This window comes from Pongo pygmaeus, chromosome 11 (genome assembly GCF_028885625.2).
Source record: "Pongo pygmaeus isolate AG05252 chromosome 11, NHGRI_mPonPyg2-v2.0_pri, whole genome shotgun sequence".
Taxonomy (NCBI): Eukaryota; Metazoa; Chordata; class Mammalia; order Primates; family Hominidae; genus Pongo; species Pongo pygmaeus.
Window position 1 is genome coordinate 69,204,580 of NC_072384.2, and position 27,460 is coordinate 69,232,039.

General features: G+C 36.1%; 1 protein-coding gene across 35 annotated transcripts in view; it reads left to right on the forward strand.

The window, feature by feature from the left end:
- PPIG (peptidylprolyl isomerase G) overlaps positions 1–23,037 on the forward strand; it is a 53,374-nt gene extending 30,337 nt beyond the window's left edge. For all 35 annotated transcript variants that reach the window (XM_054476944.2, XM_054476954.2, XM_054476949.2 and 32 more), the window contains 5 exons: positions 16,059–16,272; positions 17,044–17,211; positions 18,447–18,534; positions 21,383–21,519; positions 21,704–23,037. In XM_054476944.2, coding sequence (XP_054332919.1) covers positions 16,059–16,272; positions 17,044–17,211; positions 18,447–18,534; positions 21,383–21,519; positions 21,704–22,814 — 1,718 coding nt within the window. In that variant the 3' untranslated portion in view covers positions 22,815–23,037. The remainder of the gene's footprint in view (positions 1–16,058; positions 16,273–17,043; positions 17,212–18,446; positions 18,535–21,382; positions 21,520–21,703) is intronic.
- The last annotated feature ends 4,423 nt before the right edge of the window (positions 23,038–27,460 follow it).

Consider the following 27,460-nt stretch of genomic DNA (forward strand, 5'->3'; position numbering starts at 1 on the left):
TTCTGAGAATACTTACACATACAAAATAAGCAGAGACACTGTAAATAGTTGACATGAAATTCATACTCAAGCTGATAGAAAAATGAGGTTTTTGTTTTAAAAATGTATTTCTGTGCTTTTATTTTTTACTTTTTTAAGTTGACAAAACTTGTGTATACTTACTGTGAACAATATGATGTTTTGAAGTACGTATATGTTGTGGAATGGCTAAATTGAGCTAAGTAACATTTATTGCCTCACATAATTACCCCTTTTTGTGGTGAGAAGAATGCTTAAAATCTTAGTGGTTTTGTTTGTTTGTTTGTTTGTTTGTTTTGAGACAGAGTCTCACTCTGTCACCCAGGCTGGAGTGCAATGCCATGATCTTGGCTCACTGCAACCTCCATCTCCCGGGCTGAAGCAATTCTCCTGCCTTAGCCTCCCAAGTAGCTGGGACTACAAGCGCCCACCACCACACCCAGCTAACTTTTGTATTTTTGGTGGAGACGGGGTTTCACCATATTGGCCAGGCTGGTCTCGAACTCCTGACCTTGTGATTCGCCTGCCTCGGCCTCCCAAAGTGCTGGGATTACAGATGTTAGCCACTGCACCTGGCCAGGGATTTTCAAGAATACAGTACGTTGTTACTAGCTATAGTCATCATGTTTTACAGTAGAATTCTTGAACTCATTCCTCTGAGCTAACTGAAATTTTATATCCTTTACCAACATTTGTCCAACACATTTCCTTCTCTAATCCCATGGGAACCACCATTCTTCTCTCTACTTCTGTGACTTCAACGTTTTTAGATTCCATATGTAAGTGAGATCATATGGTATTTGTCCTTTTGTGCCTGGCTTATTTCATATAACATAACTTCCTCTGGGTTCATCCATGTTGCTCCAGATGACAGGCTGAATAGTATTCCATTGTGTATATAAGCCACATTTTTAAAAAATCCGTTCATCTATTGGTGGAAACAGGTCGATTCAGTATCTTAGCTATTGTGAATAATGCAGCAGTGAACATGAGAGTGCAGGTATCTCCTCAACACACTTAACTCATTTCCTTTGGATATATACCCAGTAGTGGGATTTCTGGATCATACGGAAGTTCTATTTTTAATTTTATTTTTATTATTATACTTTAAGTTCTGAGATACATGTGCAGAACATGCCGGTTTATTACATAGGTATGTACGTGCCATGGTGATTTGCCGAACCCATCAGCCCGTCATCTACATTAGGTATTTCTCCTAATGCTATCCCTCCCCTAGATCCCCCCACCTGCAGACAGACCCCGGTGTGTGATGTTCCTCTCTGTGTGTACATGTGTTCTCATTGTTCAACTTCCACTTTTGAGTGAGAACATGCAGTGTTTGGTTTTCTGTTCCTGTGTTAGTTTGCTGAGAATGATGGTTTCCAGCTTAATCCATGTCCCCGAAAAGGACATGAACTCATCCTTTTTTATGGCTGCATAGTATTCCATGGTGTATATGTGCCACATTTTCTTTATCCTGTCTATCATTGATGGGCATATGGGTTGGTTCCAAGTCTTTGCTATTTTGAATAGTGCTGCAGTAAACATATGTGTGCATGTGTCTTTATAGAAGAATGATTTATAATCTTTTGGGTATATACCTAGTAATGGGATTGCTGTGCCAAATGGTATTTCTGGTTCTAGATCCTTGAGGCATCGCCACACTGTCTTCCACAATGGTTGAACTAATTTACACTCCCACCAACAGTATAACAGTGTTCCTATTTCTCCACATCCTCTCCAGCATCTGTTGTTTCCTGACTTTTTAATCGCCATTCTAACTGGCGTGAGATGGTATCTCATTGTGGTTTTGATTTGCTTTTCTCTAATGACCAGTGATGATGAGCTTTTTTCTTTTCATGTTTGTTGGCCACATAAATGTCTTCTTTTGAGAAGTGTCTGTTCGTATCCTTTGCCCACTTTTTGATGGGGTGGTTTGTTTTTCTCTTGTAAATTTGTTTAAGTTCTTTGTGGATTCTGGATATTAGCCCTTTGTCAGATGGATAGATAGCAAAAATGTTCTCCCATTCTATAGGTTGCCTGTTCACTCTGATGATAGTTTCTTTTGCTGTGCAGAAGCTCTTTAGTTTAATTAAATCCCATTTGTCAATTTTGGCTTTTGTTGCCATTGTTTTTGGTGTTTTAGTGATGAAGTCTTTGATGCCTATGTCCTGAATGGTATTGCCTAGGTTTTCTTCTAGGGTTTTTATGGTTTTAGGTCTTATGTTTAAGTCTTTAATCTATCTCTTGAGTTAATTTTTGTATTAATTTTTGTATAAGGTATAAGGAAGGGGTCCAGTTTCAGTTTTCTGCATATGTCTAGCCAGTTTTCCCAACACCATTTACTAAATAGGAATCCTTTCCCTATTTCTTGTTTTTGTCAAAGATCAGATGGTTGTAGATGTGTGGCGTTATTTCTGAGGCCTCTGTTCTGTTCCATTGGTCTATATATCCATTTTGGTACCAGTACCATGCTGTTTTGGTTACTGTAGCCTTGTAGTATAGTTTGAAGTCAGGTAGCGTGATGCCTCCAACTTTGTTCCTTTTCCTTAGGATTGTCTTGGCTATACAGGCTCTTTTTTGATTCCATATGAAATTTAAAGCAGTTTTTTTCTGATTCTGTGAAGAAAGTCAATTGTAGCTTGATGGAGATAGCATTGAATCTATAAATTACTTTGGGCAGTATGGCCATTTTTACGATATTGATTCTTCCTATCCATGAGCATGGAACGTTTTTCCATTTGTGTCCTCTCTTATTTCCTTGAGCAGTGGTTTGTAGTTCTCCTTGAAGAGGTCCTTCACATCCCATGTAAGTTGTGTTCCTAGGTATTTTATTCTCTTTGTAGCAATTGAGAATGGGAGTTCACTCATGATTTGACTCTCTGTCTGTTATTGGTGTATAGGAATGCTTGTGATTTTTGCACGTTGATTTTGTATCCGGAGACTTTGCTGAAGTTGCTTATCAGCTTAAGGAGATTTTGGGCTGAGACGATGGGGTTTTCTAAATATACAATCATGTCATCTGCAAACAGAGAAAATTTGACTTTCTCTCTTCCTATGTGAATACCCTTTATTTCTTTCTCTTGCCTGATTGCCCTGGCCAGAACTTTCAATACTACGTTGAATAGAAGAGGTGAGAGAGGGCATCCTTGTCTTGTGCCACTTTTCAAAGGGAACGCTTCCAGCTTTTGTCCATTCAGTATGTATTAGCTGTGGGTTTGTCATAAATAGTTCTTATTATTTTGAGATGTGTTTCCTCAATACCTAGTTTATTGAGAGTTTTTAGCATGAAGAGCTGTTGAATTTTATCGAAGGCCTTTTCCGCATCTATTGAGATAATCATGTGGTTTTGGTCACTGGTTCTGTTTATGTGATAGATTATGTTTATTGATTTATGTATGTTGAACCATTCTTGCATCCCAGAGGTGAAGCCGACTTAATCGTGGTAGATAAGCTTTCTGATGTGCTGCTGGATTCTATTTGCCAGTATTTTATTGAGGATTTTCCCATCGATGTTCATCAGGGATATTGGCCTGAAATTTTCTTTTTTTGTTGTGTCTCTGCCAGGCTTTGGTATCAGGATGATGCTGGCCTCATAAAATGAGTTAGGGAGGAGTCCCCCTTTTTCTTTTGTTTGGAATAGTTTCAGAAGGAATGGTACCAGCTCCTCTTTGTACCTCTGGTAGAATTCGGCTGTAAATCCATCTGGTCCTGGGCTTTTTTTGGTTGGTAGTCTATTAATTACTGCCTCAATTTCAGCACTCGTTATTGGTCTATTCAGGGATTTGACTTCTTCCTGGTTTAGTCTTGGAGGGTGTGTGTGTCTAGGAATTTATCCATTTCTTCTAGATTTTCTAGTGTATTTGTGTAGAGGTGTTTATAGTATTCTCTGATGGTAGTCTGTATTTCTGTGGGATCAGTGGTGATCTCCCCTTTATCATTTTTTATTGTGTCTATTTGATTCTTTTCTCTTTTCTTCATCTGGCTAGCAGACATCTAGCCAGAATCTATTTTGTTAATCTTTTCAAAAAACCAGCTCCTGGATTCATTGATTTTTTTTTTTTTTTTTTGAGGGGTTTTTTGTTTCTCTTATTTCCTTCGGTTCTGTTCTGATCTTAGGTATTTCTCGTCTTCTGCTAGCTTCTGCTAGCTTTTGAAGTTTGTTTGCTCTTGCTTCTCTAGTTCTTTTAATTGTGATGTTAGGGTGTCAATTTTAGATCTTCCCTGCTTTCTCTTGTGGGCATTTAGTGCTATAAATTTCCCTCGAAACACTACTTTAGCTGTGTCCCAGAGATTCTGGTATGTTGTGTCTTTGTTCTCATTGGTTTGAAAGAACTTATATAATAATTTCGTTATTTACCCAGTAGTCATTTAGGAGCAGGTTGTTCGATTTCCATGTAATTGTGTGGTTTTGAGTGAGTTTCTTAATCTTGAGTTCCAGTTTGATTGCACTGTGGTCTGAGAGACTGACTATTAGGATTTCCCTTCTTTTGCACTTGCTGAGGAGTGTTTTACTTCCAATTATGTGGTCAATTTTAGAATAAGTGCAATGTGGTGCTGAGAAGAATGTATATTCTGTTGATTTGGGGTGGAGAGTTCTGTAAATGTCTATTGGGTCCACTTGGACCAGAGCTGAGTTGAAGTCCTGAATATCCTTGTTAATTTTCTGTCTCGTTGATCTGTCTAATATTGACAGTGGGGTGTTAAAGTCTCCCACTATTATTGTGTGGGAGTCTAAGTCTCTTTGTAGGTCTCTAAGAACTTGCTTGATGAATCTGGGTGCTCCTGTATTGGTGCATATATATTTAGGATAGTTAGCTCTTCTTATTGCATTGATCCCTTTACCATTATGTAATGCCCTCTTTCTATTTTTTTATTTTTTGAGGAGACTTCATTTGGTTTTCTAATAATGGCTGTACTGGTTTACATTCCCACCAACAGTTTACAAGAGTGTCCTTTTCTTCACATCCTCTCTCTTGTTTTCTTTTTCTTTTTTTTATAATAGCCATTGTAACAGGTGTGAAGTGCCATCTCAATGTAGTTTTAATTTGCATTCCTTTGATGTATAGTGACATTGAGCATTTTTGCCATATACCTGTTGGCCATTTGTATGTCTTCGTTTGAGAAATATCTCTTCAGGTTCTTTTCCCATTTTTAAATCAGGTTTTCTTGCTGATGAGTTGTTTGCATTCCTTATATATTTTGGATATTAACCCATTGTCAGATGTATGGTTTGCAGATATTTTCTCCCATTCCAGAGGTTGTATCTTCACTCTGTTGATTGTTTCTTTGGCTGTGCGGAACCCTGTTAGTTTGATGTAATCCCATTTGTCTATTTTTGCTTTTTGTTGCCTGTGGTTTTGGGGTCATATCCAGAAAAATCATTGCCCAAACCAATGTCATGGAGCTTTTTCCATGTGTTTTCTTTTAGTGGTTTTACAGTTGCAAGTCTTATGTTTAAGTCATTAAACCATTTTTAGTTGATTTTTATATGCATTATAAGGGTCTGATTTTACTTTTTTTACATGTGGATATCTAGTTGTTCCGACACTGTTTATTGAAGAGACTGTCCTTTCCCCATTGTGTATTCTTGGCAATTTTGTTTTTTTAACTGTTTTATCCTACTTCTCATTTTCTTCATTTACCATGAAGTCAGTTAACTTTTTCTGATTATTAATTTGCAATAATTTGCCCTTTTGCTTCCACTGAGGTTTTTTTGTTGTTGTTTTTTGTTTGTTTTTTAACTGTAGTTGTCTAAATAACCTAGTAAATAAATACTCTAGAGGGAGAGACTCTGGGGCTAGGTGGCAATTCAAGAGAGGAAGATAGATTAGGAAACTTTAAGGGAATAAATTATTTTTTCTTTAAGCACTACTTAGATTCAGAAGCATCCTACATGTTTGAGAAACTTCTTTTATTTAGACCAGACCATTTGATGCTAACATGACTAATTTGATATATTGTCTGAAATGGTAAGAACTTTAAATATTTTAAGTCTTTATATTTGAAATATGTGGCTGATACTATTTTATTACAGGTAATGGGCTTGACATTCTAAAAATAATGGAGTGAGATTACCTTCAAACCTGTATAGAAAGCAGTAAAACCTTAAACTGACTCTGTTCTTACTAATCTAGGGAATAATAATATCAGTAATTAGTTTCTTAGAGTTAGCACATGTGAGAGTCATCTATAATGCTTTCTGATTCTCACAGTAACTCTGTAGTATTACATATCCCTATTTTACAGACAAAGATAGTCAAGAAGATTGAGTTCTTTACTGTGTCAGGAAAAGAGACCTCAAACCCAAGTTCGAGAATTAGAGCTTTTTCTGTTATATGTTACTGACTCATTAAAGTTTAAATGTCCTTAAAATTTCTTAAGAATTGCCCTAAGTAAATCATTCTCATCTCACCTTTTAGGTACACTGATTTCCTCTATAATATTTAGAAACAGGTACATTTTGTTTTGTTTTAATTTTAAAACACCCGAGATGGGCATAGAGAAGGCAAAATGATTATTTAAAAAAATTTTTTTTGTCTGCATTCCATTTTGAGTCTGCTAATTTTATTTTCTTCCATGTGATGTCAAATAAATATTTGCAGGTAAATTATTGCAATAAATTATTGCAGTTGTATGCTTCAGCTCATGGGATTTCTTGATGTATATGAGACTGGCTATCCTTATTTACAAACAACAGGTGTAATGTATGCCTTTTTTCTTGAAGATTCAGTAAAAAACAAGATGTTGAGAATCTTTGAGTAGTATTCTACAAGTGCAATTAATTACATTAAAAAATACTAAAAAAAAAAAAAATCTGGACTGATGTTTGTTACTCTAAACCCTTAACGTACTGATGTTTAAACTTTAGAGTGTTTCTAATACAGTAGGAGTATTTTAGGTTAAGGCATTATTATTCCCAAGTCATCTAGAAAATCTCATCATTTATTCTCTACTTGACAACTAATTTTTTTTTTTTTTTTTTTTTAATATTTTAGTCTTTTAGGACACTTGTGTTAGGATCTGTTGCCTCGCTTATAAAAGTTAAGTGGCCAGGCACGGTGGCTGACACCTGTAATCCCAGCACTTTGTGAGACTGAAGCAGGAGGATCGATTGAGCCCAGGAGTTTCAGACCAGCCTGGGCAACATTGTGGGACTCTTCTCTACCAAAAAAAAAAAAAAAATTTTTTTTTTTTTTAAATTAACCATCTGTAGTCCCTGCTACTTGGGAGACTCAGGCAGGAGGATCACTTGAGCCCAGGAGTTCGAAGCTGTAGCCTGGGTGACATAACAAGGCCCCATCTCTAAAAAATATATAAATAAATAAAGTTAAGGATGCTGCGTGGTTTATATATTCAGAAAGAGATTGAGGTAATAAAAGAGTTTTTGGCCAGGCGCTGGCTTACGCCTGTAATCCCAACACCTTGGGAGGCCGAGGTGGGACGGATCACTTGAAGTCAGGAGGTCGAGACCAGCCTGGCCAACATGGTGAAACCCTGTCTGTACTAAAAATACAAAAAAAAAAGTTTGCATTTTAAACCATAAATAGTAATCATAGACTCTCTAATAAATTTGTTGTAAAGATTCTTTTGGTACTAAAAGGGCAGTACTTGAATATTTGCCTAAAGGAGGAAGTAAATGAATGTAGCTCTTTATATATTACTTACATCTTTATAATGTATTGTCATCTGAAGAAATAAATGATGGTTTTGCCCATGCCATTGGGGCCAGGAAGTTGTGCCAAAAGTTGATGTAACATCCAACTGTATGTCCCTCAAACTCATGCTAACCTAGCATACCTTGCCCTTATCAGTTTCAGCAATCTGAGATTTGGCCCTTTATTAATATGTATCTGCCCAGGAGTTTCTAAAAGGTCAGATTTGTTTTGAGCCATACTTCCAATGGCTACTCTGTTCTGGATCACCACACTGTGAAAAGAGGAAAAGATCTTTAGTTTGAAAACACACACTTGGGCCCCTGTTATTCCATAATCCTTCAGTTACCATTCAGAACATTGGTCAGAGTGGATTTTGTCATGCATCTTATATATAAGCAGAGCTGTGTCTTACATCCACTTAGTAAGTTTGATGGCCTCCTTAAAATACTTAATTGGGAACAGTCAAAAAGCGTTGTAACACTGTGATATTTATCATCATTATATTTAAAACCTTGTGTGAGAGATTTACACCTGTTTTTTTAACTTCCTGAAAGAAAACAAAAAGACTTCTGAAGAAATCTGACAGTCTTGGTCCATCTATATATGGTCTTGGTGAGTCTGGGCAATCAATCTTCCTGGGCCTTTCTCTCTTTGCAATTTTGAGATTGGAGATCCTTCTTTTTGTGACTATTTGAGTGTGCCAGAGAAAATTCAAAGTCAAGGAGAAAAACCTTCCAGCAGATGCAGAGATGGAACACTGGAAGCTAATAAAAGCTGCATCCCCTGTAGAGGCTCAGCAAAGGGCTGTCAGAAGTCAGAGTGGAGGATAGAACACAGACCAGTACCTTGATTAAGATATTTCCTAGTTTTTCAGGAGCTCACGTGACCTCAGATCATGCTGTTCTCTTCAGAGTTCACTGCAGTTGTTAACCCATTTATGCCGGAGGTTGCAAGTTTTTTGTGTGAAAAATCAGATCTTGGCAATGACCTTGAGAAGTAGGATATACATAACTCCCACAAGCTTAGCGTACCAATAATGAAACTAAGAGATGAGAGGATTGCTATGTTACATAGTACACAGAAACACAAGAACAGAGTTGTGGCAACATGGCGGTAAGTAGTTGTGTAAGAAGAAATGGCAGGAGGCAGATTGCCTGGCAATACAGAACAAATAGCACAATAGAGGAAGCAACTGGTGAATCTTGTACTCAGGAGACAAGTGAAGAGGAACGCTAGAGATTCATTTCTGTGGTGACAGGGTCCCATTTCGATGTTCTTATTCTGAAGGTAATTTTGGCACTTTTATTGGAAAATAGTGAGATACTAAACTTAGAAACAGTTTAGGAGATGCGACCCATAATGTGAAATGAAATTGTCTAAAGACCATTTTAGGAATACTTCTGTTCTTTATTTCAAATCTTATTTTGATGGTGACTTCAGAATTTCCTTCATTTTCAAGATTTCAAGTGAAATTTATTGGTGTAAAATCTGTGGGTCTCAAATAAAAAACAAAGCAGCATTTTCTTCCCTTATGTTTTTACAAATAAAATATTCTGGAGTTATTTCTGGTTTTGTTTTGTTTTTTTGAGACAGTGTCTTGCTCTGTTGCCAGGCTGGAGTGCAGTGGTGCAGTCATAGTTCACTGCAACCTCGAACTCCTGGGTTCAGTCAATCCCATCACCTCAGCCTTCCAAATAGCTGGGACTACAGGTGTGCATTGCCACACCTGGCTAATTTTTATATTTTTGGTGGAGACAAGGTCTCGCTATGTTGCCCAGGCGGGTCTCAAATTCCTGGTTCAAGCGATCCTTCTAACTCGACCTCCCAAAGTGCTGGGATTACAGGTATGAGCTATGGAATTTGGTTTTTAACCTTAATATTATACTAGTAAGTTAAATGACTAATTGATAAGGTTACATCACACCATACCCCCAAGTAAAGGTCAGTGAAGAAGTTTGGGAAATCATTCTACTTAATAATAAGCAAACTGCATAATCTAAACTAATTAACCAGAAATGGCCCAAGTTGAAAGTGTTAATTACTCCTTGTAATTCCTTTTCATCCACTATGATTCTTAACTTGCATTGTGGTTTTTGCTTTTAGTGCTATTTCATTTTACCTTAAGGGTACTTACATGCTTGTAAAAGAAACGCTGAAATCAATTTTGTGTAAGTAGTTAGGAAGTAGGGTTTTGTTTGTTTGTTTGTTTGTTTGTTTTTGAGATGGAGTCTCGCTCTGTTGCCCAGGCTGGAGTGCAGTGGTGCGTTCTTGGCTCACTGCAAGCTCCACCTCCCTGGTTCACGCGATTCTCCTGCCTCAGCCTCCCAAGTAGCTAGGACTACAGGCGCCTGCCACCACACCCGGCTAATTTCTTTTTGTATTTTTAGTAGAGATGGGGTTTCACCATGTTAGCCAGGATGGTCTCGATCTTCTGACCTCATGATCCGCCCACCTCGGCCTCCCAGAGTGCTGGGATTACAGGCATGAGCCACCGCGCCCAGCCAGAAGTAGGTTTTTTGAAGAGTCAGCTGAAAACAACTGTTGCCGTATTTGGAATTTAAAATTTTAATTTGAAAATATTATAATTGAGAAATTATTGTATATATTTATGGTATACAGCGTGATGTTATGATGCATGTATACAATGCAGAATGATTAAATCAAGCTATTTAACATAGCTGTCACCTCAAATACTATTTTTGTGGTCAGAAATTTGAAATTTATTATCCCAGGAATTTTGAAATGTACAATACATTATTATTAACTGTTCTCACCGTGCTATGAAAATAGATCTCAACAAACTTATTCTTCCTGTCTTAACTGAAACTTTGTACCCTAATTTTAAAAATTTAATACATTTATTTGGTTCGAAATTTAGAAAGTATAAAAGGATAATCTGTGAAAATCTCTTTCCATGAGTTTCCATTCTCACATTTTGTACATTATTCCACGTGTGTGTGAATGTTGATCACGCAGAATGAATTTCCTAGAAATGGAATTGCCAGTTTACAGAGGTCGTGCATTTGTAATTTGGTAGACACTGCTACCAGAATATAAGAGGATAAGTTGCCCTACACCCTGTATAAAACTAGATATTATTATAAACTCTCTCACCTTTGCCAGCCTAATGGATTTTTTTTTAATAAATGCTAGTTTCAATTAGCATTTCTCTGAGGAGTGTGATGTTAGTGTCTCCTTAAGAGTTATTTATGTTTCTTTTTATATGAACCGATTGTTGATTCCTTTACCCCCCATTATTTACCATTCTTTTGTTCTTCCTTTCTGAAGTTCAAGCCTCCTCCTGCTATTTCCTTTGTCTTTGGAGAACTTCCTTTAACCAATTTTTTTTTTTAAGGTTAGGTCTAGTGGTGACAAATTATTCTAGTTTTTTGAAAATGTCTTTATTTCATCAGGGTTTAGGGGATGGTTTCAGGATGAAACTGTTCCACCTCAGATCATCAGGCATAAGCGTTTAATAAGGAGTGCTCAGCCTAGATCCCTGGTATGCACAGTTCACAATAGGGTTTGTGCTTCTCTGAAAATCTAATGCTGTCACTGATCTGACAGGAGGTGGAGCTCCAGTGGTAAGGCTTGCTTGCCTGCCACTCACCTTCTGCTGTGTCACCTGGTCCTAACAGGCCACAGATCAGTACCAGGGACCATGGCTCTTCATCTCCATGTTCTGACATTACGTTGACTATGTATATCGGTATACTGTTCAGTTAAATAATACTTGTGACTTTGAGAAGGATACAGTTTCAATCATATTCTCAATATGCCTTAATCATATTTTAAAATTTAGGTTAACACATTCTGAAACTCAAGCCACAGTCTTACAGAATCAATATTGATACTGTGATATCTCCCAAATTTTTGCCTTTTTACCGTTCTGTCCTTTAATACCATCTCTTTCTCAATTATTTTCTCTCTTTTTTTTCTGAGCAGACTTATACAAAAAGGAACGTAAATTAAATTTGCCAAATATCAAAAGAGAGGAACTTTTTATTTTTTATTTTTTTGGGACGGAGTCTCAGTCTGTGTCCCAGGCTGGAGTGCAGTGACGCAATCTCAGCTCACTGCAGTCTCCACCTCCCGGTTCAAGAGATTCTCTGCCTCAGCCTCCTGAGTAGCTGGGATTACAGGTACTCTCTACCATACTCAGCTAATTTTTATATTTTTAGTAGAGACAGGGGTTCACCATGTGGGCCAGGCTGGTCTCGAACTCCTGACTTTAGGTGTTCTGCCTGCTTTGGCCTTCCAAAGTGCTGGGATTATAGGCGTGAGCTACCACTCTCCACTGAACTTTTTAATCTTAGAGCTTTTTTATTTGTTAAATCGGGATGGAGTCTCTGTTGCCCAGGCTGGAGTGCAGTGGTGCAATCTTGGCTCACTGCAACCTCTGCCTCCTAGGTTCAAGTGATTCTCGTGCCTCAGCCTTCCGAGTAGCTGGAACTACAGGCGCCCATCACCATACCTGGTTAACTTTTGTATCTCTAGTAGAGGCGGGGTTTCACCATGTTGGCCAGGCTGGTCTCTAACTCCTGGCTTCAAGTGATCTGCCTGCTTTGGTGTCCCAAAGTGCTAGGATTACAGGTGTGAGCCACCACCATGCCTGGCCTATTTTCCTCTTATAGTTAATGTTTTCTGATTCTCGGGCAGATTATATTCCTATAAAAACAGTTATAAATCTCTTTCTGGCCTTCCATTTCATTTGTTTACTTTGAGGAGGAGTCTCGCTTTGTCTCCCAGGCTGGATTGCAGTGGTTCAGTCTTGGCTTACTGCAATCTCCACCTTCGGGGTTCGAGTGATTCTCGTACTTCAGCCTCCCTAGTAGCTGAAATTACGCGTGTGCACCACCACACCTGGCTAATTTTTGTATTTTTAGTAGAGACAGTTTTGCCATGTTGGCCAGGCTGGTCTCGAACTCCTGACCTCAACTGATCCACCAGCCTTGGCCTCCCAAAGTGATGGGATTACAGGCATGAGCCACTGCACCCGGACTTTTCATTTTATCATGTTATCTTGCTTCACTAGAATGTTTTCTTCAAAAGTGAGATGTAAATTAAATAATTGTTTATGAAATGTATTTAATACACTTGGTAAGTGGGCTTGCTGTTGTGTGGTATGGTTTTTTGTTGTTGTTGTTGTTTTGGAGACAGGTTCTCACTCTGTTCCCCAGGCTAGAATGCAGTGGTGCAATCATGGCTCACTGCAGCCTCGACCTTCCAGGCTCAAGTGATTCTCCCTGCTCAGCCTCCCAAAGTGCTGGGATTACAGGCGTGAGAAGCCATGCCCCTAGCCAGTGGGCTTGCTTTTTTTTTTTTTTTTTTTTTTAATTTCAAACACTAAATGGGCTTGCTTTTAAAGTAAATCAACTGTGATGTATTTCTCATAGGAGAGAATCTCAGTGCAAAATAAATAGAAATCAGACTGATGATTAAAGCTTTGTTAATTGTGGGGTAAAGAGTTACCATATTTTAACAAGTATATTTTGTGTTTAAGTGTAGTATTTTTATTTTGCTTGCACAATTTTATGTTTTTATTTCATTATGAATTTATTTTCTTTGTTAGATTTCCTTAAAATTTGATATTTTCCCCCTGCATATCCCTCAGGTTTATTAGTTTAGCATATATAAGTAGATTTTTCAGGTTATATATTTTTTCATACCCATTCTGTCTCACCAGCAGCATAGATATTGGATTCAGGTTAACAGTTGGGCTCATGAGACAAAATTAGCTTCACCAGGCACTAAGGTTACTTACCCTTAAGAAAGGATATAGGGCAGGAAACAGCATGGCTGGTACATCAACAGCATAGAGGCGCTCTCATGATTTCCAGGCACAGCTTGGTATATCCCAAACATCTCACACTTGATAATGTACATGTTCCTTAGAAACACAACTGGGTAAGGAAGGATTATCTTAGTTCAGTGAAGCCATTACATCTACGGTCTCTTCAGCTTTTATACCTTATTCCCATTCTCAAGTGCAGCAACATCTCATCAGTACTGGAAAAGCAGTCTGCACAGTGAACCAGAAGTCCTTGGTCAAGTACAAGTAACTTCAGCCAGATTTTCATGTATCTTGGGTTTAGTATATTCCTATAAATTATCAGTTACAAATTTCAAGGACGATTCAGGCACAGCAGCACATGTGCCTGTAGTCCTAGCTACTCAGGAGGCTGAGAGAAAGAGGATTACTTGAGCCCAGGAGTTTGAGGCCAGCCTGTGCAACATAGCAAGACCCCATCTTCATAAATAAACAAGGCTAGGCATGGTAGCCCACACCTGTAATCCCAACACTTACAGAGGTTGAGGCAGGAGGATCCCTTGAGCCCAGGAGTTCGAGACTAGCCTAGGCAACATGGGGAGAACTTGTCTCTACAAAAATAAAAATTAAAAAAATTAGCAGGGCATGGTGGCATACACCTGTGTTCCCAGTTACTCAGGAGGCTGAGACAGAAGTATCACTTGAGCCCGGAAGGTCAAGACTGCAGTGAGCTATGGCCTGCACTCTAGCCCGGGCAACAGAGCAAGACCCTGTCTCCAAAAAAAAAAAAAAAAAAAAAAAAAAATATGGCAAGGATAAATTTGCCAAATATCAAATCTTCAGATGTTCCTGAGGCTAAGGTGGGGCTAAAGGAAAGGTCACAAATCAGCTGTTAACCCTTTCACTAAGGTTCTGTAACCAAACAGCCAACAGATAATCCAAAGATACATTTTGTTTTCCTTGACTTTTTATTATGGAACATTAATTTATACACAAGTGAATAAAATAATACAACAAACACTTTTTCTTTACCTAGCTTTAGGAGTTTATTTATGGCCAATCTTGTTTTACCCACCACTAGCTACTTTTCCCTTTCCTATTATTTTGAAACAAATTCCAGGCATAATATTTTATCAATAAATGTTATTTCTAAAAGATGATTCTTAAAAACAATACCATAATGATACACACATACACATTCCTAAATATAAAAAATCCTGACAGTGTTCAGATTGTAATTGTTTCATTAATGTTAATTAATGTTTTGCTGTGTGAATCAATCCAAATAAAGTTCAGACATTGAAATTGGTCTTGTAAGTTGTGTTTTGTTTTTTAATAAATTCTCTCACCATCTTGTTTTATGTTTCCTTGAAATGTATTTCTCAAAAAAGGTAGGTCATTTGTCATGTAGCATTTTCTATAATTGAACATACTGGATTTTACTAATTGAGTCCTTACTATGTTATGTAATGTTGAGCAGATGCAGTTGTGACTTGAAGAAATTCCTTTTAATGAAAACAGGAGTCACACAGGACAAGTTGTCTCTGTGTTTTGCAGCAGCCATGGGTTATCAGTGCCTCAGAAGAAGTTGTAAAACAATGATATTTTAACACTATAATTTCTTTTTCATTTATTCCTGGAATGCTTCTGACAGAGCTATTTCCCTTCATCTATTTCATTAGCCAGTGGTGCAGTTTGTACCAGAAAGGCAGGATAAATGCTTTATACTTAATGAGTATCACTGTGAACTAATGTATTTCTAATATAATCTGATATATCTCAATTTATTGTAGTTCTCATCTATATATCAATATTGTCCAACTTTGGCCCCGGTTAGCCTCCTCAAATCCACCATGATTTGAATGAATATACCTTTAGATGGGTCAAGCTCCTCCCAATTTGTAGTATCTTCTTCTAATTCTTGTTATGTTACACCTTCTAGCTTCACTTATTTGTATTAATTGACTGATCCTTTAAACTCTGAGTATTTTTTACCCTTTTTAAAGTTACTGCTGCCTTAACTGAAAGAAAATTTCAATTTAAAATGACTTTTTGTAGAGTCCCCAAAACATTCTATTCATCATGGGCAATTGACTTCTCTCTGTTATGAGTCTCCTCTTGAGCTAAATTTCTTAATTATTAGAAGACTGCTTGGGCATTGAAATATAAGCCCATGCCAATGAAATCCATTTCTTATCTCTCCATGTTTCTGTAAAGCAGTTTTTCTGCTATTTCCCTGTACTAGTTCTGCCAATCTTGATAATAAGAGGGAAAGTGGAAAACTACAAGATTAGAACATGGGACTCTTCATTGTTATTCTGTGCTTTTAAAAAAATTTCTTATTCAGCTGTTTGTTAACATTAGTTTAGCATTTTAGACTCACCTATTTTTTAAAGTTCTTTTGATTAATAGATAAAACTTTGACCAATGAATTCTGGAGATCTGGACTCTAATCCTGAGTCTTGACTCCTTTCCTGTACTTTCCAGTTCACATAGCTGGATGATCTAAGTGCTAAATACTGAACTTAGTGAGAATCTGCAGAAAATTTAAATCTCCTTCCACAAAGTTTGTCTAAAAATTGTTGATCAAAACCTTTTTGTTTTTATTAAAGTTAAGAAAGAAGAAAAGAAAAGGCATAAATCATCATCATCTTCCTCCTCCTCATCTAGTGACTCAGATAGCTCAAGTGATTCTCAGTCCTCTTCTGATTCCTCTGATTCTGAAAGTGCTTCTGAAGAGAAATCAAAGAAAAGAAAAAAGAAACATCGGAAAAATTCCCGAAAACACAAGAAAGAAAAGAAGAAGCGAAAGAAAAGCAAGAAGAGGTCTTAATTTTACTTTTCTAATGCTAGCTTTATATTCTGATTTCCTTTTTGTAAATCTGTTAGGATTTTGAGTCAATTATATGAAACTGTTAAAATAGTGAGAAATATAGCATGGAGCGTAAGACTTTTGATATTCCACAGTCTACAGATTAAATTTTGGGTACGTTCATTTTCTTTTGAAACCTATCAGTTCACTTTTTTGTGTACTCAATGAAATGATGGCTTTGGTGTTACAGATTTGTGTGTTTTATAGGAGGATTATGGGATTTATGAAAATTGCAGAAAACCACCAATTGTTTTTCCTATTTTCAGTAGCAGTCCCCTTTGCTCTTATGATAGCTTAAGGGTAGAAAGCAGATAATGTCAGTGTATTTTACTTTCTTTTCCATTTTGTTTGAAATAATCTGTGTTTGTACTAAAACTTGTCTTCATCTGCCTATGCCTCAAATGCAATTAATTTCTTTACCCATGTTTTAAAGTATTTTAAATTTGTCAGAGTGCATTGCTCACATAGTTTCATATTTTTTATCCATTTTGTAGGAAAATATTTTTTGAGAGTGTGATAATCGAAACGTTTTGTTTTGTTTGTTTTTTGATTGGTTAGTTGGTTTGTCAGAGGAATAGAAGATTTTTCCCATGCGATCACATCTTTGGTAAGGACAGGATGTTTATATTATAGTGATATAAAGGAAAGAAATACCAACAATTGGATACTTCTGTAAGGACATAATAACCAACTGTAACTTGTTTTGTGTGTTTCTGTCTGTTAAGTGCATCTAGTGAGAGTGAAGCTGAAAATCTTGAAGCACAACCCCAGTCTACTGTCCGTCCAGAAGAGATCCCTCCTATACCTGAAAATAGATTCCTAATGAGAAAAAGTCCTCCTAAAGCTGATGAGAAGGAAAGGAAAAACAGAGAGAGAGAAAGAGAAAGAGAGTGGTATGTGAATGTGTATATTTTGTCTTACATGGTTTACCATAGAACTTTTCTTTTTAAAAAGTTATTTATTTTAAACAAGATTTAATTGGTGACCTTGTCCCAAGATTGAAATCTTTTTTATAAAATGTTCTTCCGCAAAGTTCTTTTTTGCTAACCACATAACTAGAAAGGGAAATTGACTTAAATTACATGTAGATTCGGAAGTAAAGTTACACATAATAAACACTAATACAAAAAAGAGATGTTAAGCAGCATTTCAAGCCAATAACAAGATACTGTTTAACCAGTAAAACAAGATAGTGTGTTATAGTGTTATTTGTGTACATTAAACTCTTAAGCAAGTAAGAACCTTGGTTTTTAAGTTTGTCTAATAGGAAAAACTGCTGTTTTCCTTACTTGGTTTATAACATTGTAATAAAAATTGATGTCATGTTCAAATCCTGAAGTTTACTACATAAATCTACATTATTAATATCTGTAATGCTAATGGTTCTTTATCAGTCATTTTAATAACTATGTCCAGGCTGGGCGCAGTGGCTCACGCCTGTAATCCCAGCACTTTGGGAGGCTGAGGTGGGCAGATCACAAGGTCAGGAGATGAAGACCATCCTGGCTAACACGGTGAAACCCCGTCTCTAACAAAAAATTAGCCGGGTGTGGTAGCGGGCGCCTGTAGTCCCAGCTACTCAGGAGGCTGAGGCAGGAGAATGGCATAAGTAAACCTGGGAGGCGGAGCTTGCAGTGAGCTGAGATCGCGGCACTGCACTCCAGCCTGGGTGACAGGGTGAGACTCTGTCTCAAAAATAATAATAATAATAATAATAATAATAATAATAATAATAACTATGTCCAAAAGTAGAAAAAAGAATATTGAAATCTTTCTCTTAGTTATGATCAGAAATACATTGTCATAATACAAGTAATAAAATTCTTGGCCAGGCATAGTGGCTCACACCTATAATCCCAACACTTTGGGAGGCCAAGGTGGGCAGATCACTTGAGCCACCATGCCCAGCTAATTTTTTGTATTTTTAGTAGAGATGGGGTTTTACTGTGTTAGCCAGGATGGTCTCGATCTCCTGACCTCATGATCCGCCCACCTCGGCCTCCCAAAGTGCTGGGATTACAGGCATGAGCCAACGTGCCTGGCCCAGATTCATTTTTACTAAAGTAACATGTCTGGCTAACAAAAGTTTTTTAAAAAATGTGTTAACTTTCTCTTTGCTTCCTTCTAGTAATCCACCTAACTCCCAGCCTGCTTCGTACCAGAGACGACTTTTAGTTACTAGATCTGGCAGGAAAATTAAAGGAAGAGGACCAAGGGTAGGTGATTCTTTCCCCAGAGATCTTCACAATATTGCATTTGTCTTCCTTAAATAATTTTAGGGTGTTTCTTAAATATTATTTTAATGTGCAAGTAACTAAAATTTAGGGGAGATGCAGGCATTGAATTGTATATTTTCTTTCTTAAGCAGATTCTGTATGTTGGTACTTCCCAACAGAAAATCCATGAGATATGAATAGATTTTACGTTTACATGGTATAAAACGGGATCGAGGTCTTTCTTGTCTCCCTTGTTACTTTGCAATCACTGTATCTATTCTTGTTAAAAATAAATAAAAATTAACCTTATTCTTGTATTTTATTCTTTTTTTATTTACTAGAGTGTCCTCATCAGAATTTAAATATCTTGAGCTTTCAAAACTTTATAGAAACTTGGCTACACTTTTCTGTCTTATGTCTTCACTTCCTACTTATTCCTCAAGCGTTTTAGTTGTCTTCCACTAACATTGTTCTGCTGAAAACAGCACTTGATACGTAATTAGCTCCATGTCACAAATTTCAGTGGATTCTTTTCAGTCTTCTCTTACTTAATCTTGCTCCTTGTAATGTTCTTTCCACTTTTTTTTTTTTTTTTTTTTGAGATGGAGTCTCAGTCTGTTGCCCAGACTGGAGTGCAGTGGCATGATCTCGGCTCACTGCAACCTCTACCTCCCAGGTTCAAGCAGTCCTCCTGCCTCAGCTCCCCCTAGTAGATGGGATTACAGGTACATGCCACCATGCCCGGCTCATTTTTGTATTTTTAGTAGATACGGGGTTTCACCATGTTGGCCAGGCTGGTCTCAAAACTGCTGACCTCAGATGATCCACCTGCCTGAGACAGGGTCTCACTTTTCACCCAGGCTGGAGTGCAGTGGTACAATTAAGAATCACTGCAGCCTCAACCTTCCAGTCTCAAGCAGTCCTCCCACCTCTACCTCCCAAATAGCTGGGACTACAGGTGTGCACCACCACATCTGGCTAATTTTTGTATTTTTTTGTAAAAATGGGGTTTCGTCATGTTGCCCAGACTGGTCTTGAACTCCTGAGCTCAAGCAATCTGCCTGCCTCAGCCTCCCAAAGTCCTAGAATTACAGGCGTGAGCCACCGTGTCCAGCCATTTACCTAACCTTTAAATACTGTAGTACCTCAGGGTTCCCATTCAACTCTTCTCACACTGCATATACTTCTTGAGCAATCTCATGACTCCCATGGCTGGTAACTGTCAAATTTTTATCTGCATGTTTCAGCTCCAAAGACTCATTTGACTAATGAGTACCTCAAACTTGGCTTTTACAAAGTTGAGCACAAGCTCTTCTTCTTGAAATCTGAACCTTGTTTAGGTTACTGATTTTAGTGACTGGCACCACCACCTGTGCAGTTCCTTCCCAAGAATAATCTGATTCTCCCCTTTCGGTTTATACCTTAACTGTGCAAGTAACTTAACTATGGTAAGATACATGAATATATCTTACCCATCACCGAATACTGTCATTTCTGCCTCCTAAATATTCAGAAATTCATGTGTTTCAAGCTTTACCCCTGCCATGTTAATTCAACTCCATCATATTGTCTGAGCTGTAAATTTTGATAGTTCTGAATTTTTTTTAATCTCAGTACCTCTTTCATGTTAAAAAATACTGAGGACCCAAAAGAACTTTTGTTGGTGTGGGTTATATCTATCAATATTTACTCTTTTAGGAATTAGTACTGAGAAATACTTAAAACATAAGAATATATAAGCACACATTCCATTAGCTGTGAAAGTAATGATATCAAAACATGTAAACTGAATAACACTATTGTATGATAATGAAATAATGAAAATGGAAAAGGCAAATATTGTGATATTATTATGAAAATAGTTTTGACCCCGAGTCTTTAGATCCTAGATCCCACTTTGAGATTCACTGTCTAATCTTTTTTTTAAAATAGTAGCCAGAATTGTCATTTAAAAATGAAAGTCTGATTTTTGTGCCACTCCTTTACCATTGATCTTAGGGTAAATCCAAAATAACTACGATGGCCTATGACACTTCACAAAACCTAGTCCTTGCTTACCTCATCATTGTTACGTAGTACTACTTTCCCTTGCAATTTTTAGCTTTGGCCATATTTGGTCTGTCTTCTCATCATTTCTAAAGCATGCTGTGTTTCTTCTTAACTCAGAACCTACCTGTCAGCATCTTTTCCCTTTTCCTTTTATACCCATTCTATTATAGCTGCATGTATGTTTAACATATGTAATTATATGTTCATTCACATGCTCTCCAAGTCCTGTAGAATGTAAGTTCCAGGAAAGCACACTCATATATCTTGGCTCACTAATGTTCTCTCAGTATGTAGTAGAGTGTTTGGTCATCCTAAGGGTTGAATAAGTGAACATCTACACATTTACTCTGTTTTCCCCACAATATGAGAAATATGTGCTTTGAAACATGAAGTATATATAACATTTAGATTGGAACTTGGCAACTTATAAGTTGCTCTAGCATTACTTGGATAGGACTCTTCAATGGAGAAGACATGTATGGCTAGCGGCTAAAGTTTTTGTGATTAATGTTTCTTGGAATTTGCAACATGACAACTTAAGTTTCTCTGCCTCGTTGATTTCCTACATGAAAATTGGGAAATTTTAGTAATTTTCAGGGTATAGAAATATCAGACGTTTTATTTTAACCTAGAAACATATACTTTTAAGCTACTGTTGTAATGCTTTTTATATATTTTTTTATTTTGTACCCCTTACTACCTCCTGACCCTCACCCCAGTACTTCCCTCCCTCCCAGCACCCATGCGAGTCCCTCTATATTTTTATACATTAATTTTTCCCCATTTTAATTTTCTTTAGCGTTATCGAACTCCTTCCAGATCCAGATCAAGGGATCGTTTCAGACGTAGTGAGACTCCTCCACATTGGAGGCAAGAGATGCAGAGAGCTCAAAGAATGAGGGTATCAAGTGGTGAAAGATGGATCAAGGGGGATAAGTAAGATTTAACTATTATTATTTCAAATGTAATGATAAGTATTTGTTTTTACTATTATACATAAAGTTATTGTCGTTTTAATTATTGCTGAATACCTTAAGAAAAGTAGAATATCATTTTAGCTAATAATATCTACAATTCTTTTCCTAATAACATTTCCCCAATTCTTTTTCTTATTTTTTAGGAGTGAGTTGAATGAAATAAAAGAAAATCAGAGAAGTCCAGTTAGAGTAAAAGAGAGAAAAATAACAGATCACAGGAATGTATCTGAGAGTCCAAACAGAAAAAATGAAAAGGAGAAGAAAGTTAAAGACCATAAATCTAACAGCAAAGAGAGAGACATCAGAAGAAATTCAGAAAAAGATGATAAATATAAAAACAAAGTGAAGAAAAGGGCCAAATCTAAAAGTAGGAGTAAGAGCAAAGAGAAATCAAAGAGTAAAGAAAGAGATTCAAAACATAATAGAAATGAAGAAAAGAGGATGAGGTCAAGGAGTAAAGGACGGGATCATGAGAATGTTAAAGAAAAAGAAAAGCAGTCTGATTCTAAAGGAAAAGATCAGGAAAGGAGTAGAAGTAAAGAGAAGTCTAAACAGTTAGAATCAAAGAGTAATGAGCATGATCACAGTAAAAGTAAGGAAAAGGATAGACGCGCACAATCCAGGAGTAGAGAATGTGATATAACTAAAGGTAAACACAGTTATAACAGCAGAACAAGAGAACGAAGCAGAAGTAGGGACAGAAGCAGAAGAGTGCGATCAAGAACCCATGACAGAGATCGCAGCAGAAGCAAGGAGTACCATAGATACAGAGAACAGGAATACAGGAGAAGAGGACGGTCACGAAGCCGAGAGAGAAGAACACCACCAGGAAGATCAAGAAGTAAAGATAGGAGGAGAAGGAGGAGAGACTCACGGAGCTCAGAGAGAGAAGAAAGTCAAAGCAGAAACAAAGACAAATACAGAAACCAAGAGAGTAAGAGCTCACACAGAAAAGAAAATTCTGAGAGTGAGAAAAGAATGTACTCTAAAAGTCGTGATCATAATAGCTCAAATAACAGCAGGGAAAAAAAGGCTGATAGAGATCAAAGTCCCTTCTCAAAAATAAAACAAAGCAGTCAGGACAATGAATTAAAGTCCTCCATGTTGAAAAATAAGGAGGATGAGAAGATCAGATCCTCAGTGGAAAAAGAAAACCAAAAATCAAAAGGTCAAGAAAATGACCATGTACATGAAAAAAATAAAAAATTTGATCATGAATCAAGCCCTGGAACAGATGAAGACAAAAGCGGATGAGTGAGTTATATAAACTTACTTCCATTCTGTTTCGGATTTTAAGTTTGAGAGACTTGCTAATGAATCTCCTTTATGTTGTTTTCCTTTTCATTGTTTTTGGGTTGTTGTATGTTTGTCCTTTTTTTTTCCTTAATGTGGATTTCATTGAGTTGATTTTTTGATAATCTGCAATCTGGATAATTTGTACTGCTAAAGTTTTAATAAACTTGAAATGAGAAAAACACTTTGGTGTAGTACTGTGTGCTGTGTTTAACTATTTTATGTATGCATTACTGTGTTGCAACAATTAGCCACTAGCATCCTAATTTGTTTAGTCAGCCATTTGGAATGGTTGCAGTGCATTGTTACAAAAGCTTGTGTTTCTCATGATTAAAGTAACTTTAGAAGCCACTAGAAGACATCTTATATAGATTTTCTGATTGCGTTATAAATAGAGGTTTGCAGCGGTTTCTTTTAATTACACAGAAGCAGGGTCCTAATAACCTGAGATCTTAAATCATCACTTTTGATTTTATAGTAATTTGTGCTTTAAAATAGATGTATTTATATTGCACTTCATATTCTATTCTTTATAGTTCGAGCCATAGCTTGTTTCCTATTAATGCTTTTCCTGTCTAGTTGTATTTTACTTAACTGCCTATAAAAATCATAAGAGTAATTTTTTTCAGTTGATGTACTGATTGAGCTTGAGTTGCTGTTATACAGCATTTGACAGGAACTATACCTTGGAAAATCAGATTGTGATTCTCAATTCTGTGTTGCTTTTGGTTTGAAGAGTTTTGGGAACGTTTTAATTATTAATTACCCTTCTCTAAAATTAAAAAAAAAAAACGCTTTTCTCATTAAAACATACCATTTGTTCAGGTCCTTAAGCTATACAGATTCTAAAAATTGTTAGTATTGAGACATTAACTTCTAAGATTTCTCTTTTTTGGCCTCCAACCTATATAGAATTGAGTGTTAACTCTGCATGGATTTTGTTTGTTTGTTTTAATTGAACTGACTTCTCTAACTCTCATAGCTGTGAGTTCCAAATGGCAAGAAAATGCATCTTTTCTATATATGTATCACGATAGGCTATAGCATGTTTATGATTCTGGTTTCTTTCTCTTCAGGTGGTTTTATACCGTTACTGTTAATGTTATTTTAACTTGGCATGTATAACATTGCCATATAGAGTAGAGTAGAAAGTTGCAAATTTTGATAGTTTACAGAGTTAAACACTAAACATATCCAAAGTCCATTTAGAGTTTTGGGTGTTGTATTTTGCCATTTTTGTGATGTGTGGCCTTTTATTCTGTAATCTCTCTTCTAAATAAAACATTGAACATCCAGCAAACATAAAACCTGCCTCATTTGAAAAGAAATTTCAAAATTCCAATTAATGGTATTCTCTAGAGAGTTTTGTACTTTAATATTTGTCAGTGTAGTGTCAACTCTGTTACCAAGGTAGCTTCTTGGTAAATCCAGTAGCTACTCAATGCTATTTGTACTGAATAAAGCAATTATTAACATGATACTTCCCATTATTGATTAATGCAATATTGATATATTTGGCGTTGTGGTAGCTGTTGCAGAATGAATAGTGTAATGACCATAAGATCGCTTGGAAAATTGTAATACAGATATCCACAATGAATTCTTCCCAAATTTTTTTTTTCTGATGACAAAAGTAGTAGATGTTTATTATAATCCAAGGTGATTGATTCCTTAGAGACTGACCACAAACCCACATTAGGGATAATTGAGTCTGAGTGCCCAAGCTATATAACGTTACGTATTTTAAGCAAGTTATTGTTTGTCTTAATTTCAGTTAACTGCATTTTAAAATTGTTGTTATAAACTATTTGAGCTTTAAGAAAGGTGCTATTTAAGAAAGGATTTCTAATAACAGTTACATATTTTTTTAAGTCCATGCTAAGTAAAAATTCTTACCTGTTGTCTGATCCCAGAGCTTTATCTACTAAAAATTATACATAAGGATTTCCAAATCTTAGAGTTTCAAAAAGTAACCATAGGGAAAAAATTGTAGTAATTTCTACAGGCAATATTCTGTTTGGGTTATCAAAAGAGCAACTCCATGCTCCGCATTATTTATAGTCCTTATTTTAAAGTTTTATTAGCTCTCTTTACAGAACAGATGTGAAGGAGTTGAGAGAAGGACAATCAACTAGATTTTATTTTTAGAATATTAAGAACATTTTAAAAATGATTAAACAGCATTAACTGTACCTCAGGATCTGCGCATGCATCTGAATAGCACACGGCTCAAATGGTCCTTTCCTTTTGTTACATTTAGTAGTTGTGGCATCTTTAGTTTTTGCTTTGAACATTGTTTTCCTAAAAGTCAACTATTATTTTCCTATCAAGTTGGTTTTATAGTTATGTCTAAATTTATGGTTCATGTCAAAGTCTTTTTGACTTAATATCGTTTTAAAAATAATTTATTGCTCAATTGGTGATAGCTGAGAAAATTTTTTCAATATGTAGAATTTTCATGGTTATTTTGTATGAATTATTTTTCTGGGTAAGCCATCTGCCACAGAAATTGACACTACGGTGAGATTAATGTTAATGAAATGAGCAGTAGAGAAGCTACTGGATTGCTTTAAAACATTCTTTGATTAAATTACTACATAGTTGGTAAGTTCATAGTTTTAAGTTACTTAATTGAAGCCCTCAGAAGTTGCAAAGAATTTATCTGATAAATCTGCCTTTGCACAAATGTGATACTGATGCATGGACGGCTTTGCTGAATGACCTTTGATATTTGTGCCTAGTGGAAGGTATGGAGCTAAACAATTAAAGAACTCTTCATTATGGATAGGCACATACTGGATCTCTGGTATTTTGGGTAGTGGTATTAACTTGACAATTCTAATTTATTTTAGTTAGTATATGTAGCAAGTTAGTGTGTTTCTTAGTAGTTTATTATACTTCATTCCAGTTCGTAATATAGTTTTCATCACACTAAACTTTTTATACTAAATTTCTGTAGAAGCTTGTTGGGTTTGCCTTCACCAGAAGGTACTTTAAATACCTACCATATAGCTGATTTGTTATAAAGAAACAAAATGGGTGTTCTTCTGTTTCCTTTTGATTATGTTTACTGTAATTATTTCATTTTGCATTTATACATTTACAATTGAATAAGGATTATAGGTTGATAAGCTGTTAATTGTGAAAAGATGTGTTTTGTTACAAATACTTGTTTTAAAAATTAATAAGCCCCCAGGAAGTACTCCATTGACTGGCACAACTGCCCATAGTGGGCTTCCCAGCTAACTGCCTTCAGTGGATTCAGGCAAGTGCAAAGTCTTTGGCCTGTTGTGTGACAAAGAGGTATATATTAAAGGAAAAGAAAAATGACATGAATAAGAAAATTCCGTCAACAAGGTTGGAGTAGGGAGTTGTTGAGGGGTTTAGTTTGTTTTAAAAGGTATGGGAGGGAGTGGTGGGGTGGATTTGTGTTTCTGACTTTTTTTCTTTAAGCAAATTCCATATGTTACCAAAAGCACATGCTGTATATTTTCTTCCCCTCTTGTGTGTATATAGTATTTTGAAAGATAAATGAATTGGGTATTTGTATGTGGGATGTACAAAATTGTGGCCGCTCTCTTTGTGGAAGGAAAAAACATAAATGAAGTTAATGCACTTCTTTTCCTAGCCCAAAAGTCACTGTGATTATATTTTTTTAATGAAGTTTAGAAATAAAGCTGTTGTCTTAATTGTAAAATTAGTTTCAAAATGCTGCTTCTCTTATCATTAGTCTAGTAATTGTTGAACTGTTTTCTGCAAACTGCATTTTACAAAATTTAAACTTGGAAGCTGTATTAACTTTTATAGTTAAACATTGTATTAAATAAACTATACTATAATAAACAGTTTGGATTTGTATTTCTTAAATTGTATTATCCAGCCTTTTAAAAATTAAAAGCTAAATAATGAAAATAAACCAATTAAAACATACTTTTACTCTCAGATATACAGGTACTTACATTATGAAAAAACTGAACAAAGTTTTAACAATACTGAGCTTTAAGAATTTAGCCAGCAGGGACAATTTCCAGGTTTGAGAATAAGTTCTAATGTAAATATTTAATCATAATACTTCAGATTGTAGTGTGTCTTTTGCCCCAACAAACTTTTAAGGTTAAGCTCGGAATTTGTATTACTGTCTACTAGATCACTACCATTTGCTTCTTAAGTCCTCCGCATTTTTTTCAGCATTAGGATCGCTGTAATAGATCCTGTGCCTATAACACTTACAGTGGTGAAGTCATGTAAACATAAATGTTAATTGAATTCTGTAAAACAATTACCTAGTTTGGGGGCTGTTTTTTCTTACATTAGACATATTTAGGGAAAATGCACTTAGTTAACTTGAGAGTGAGTCATTGAAAATATATGCCGAGTTATACTGAATATTGACAATGAAAAAAAGGTATATACCTAGGTAAAAACCTGAACATTCAGTAATTTGTATGTGTTAACAGGTGAATATTATTAAACTCCCAAAATCTGGAGTATTCTTAAAAGCTTTATCCAAGAAAATGTATAAAATGTGAGTGCAACAAATGAACTGCAAACTGCATTAAAATACTTCAGGCATCAATTTGCTTTTTCTATTTACTTTCTAGGTTTCT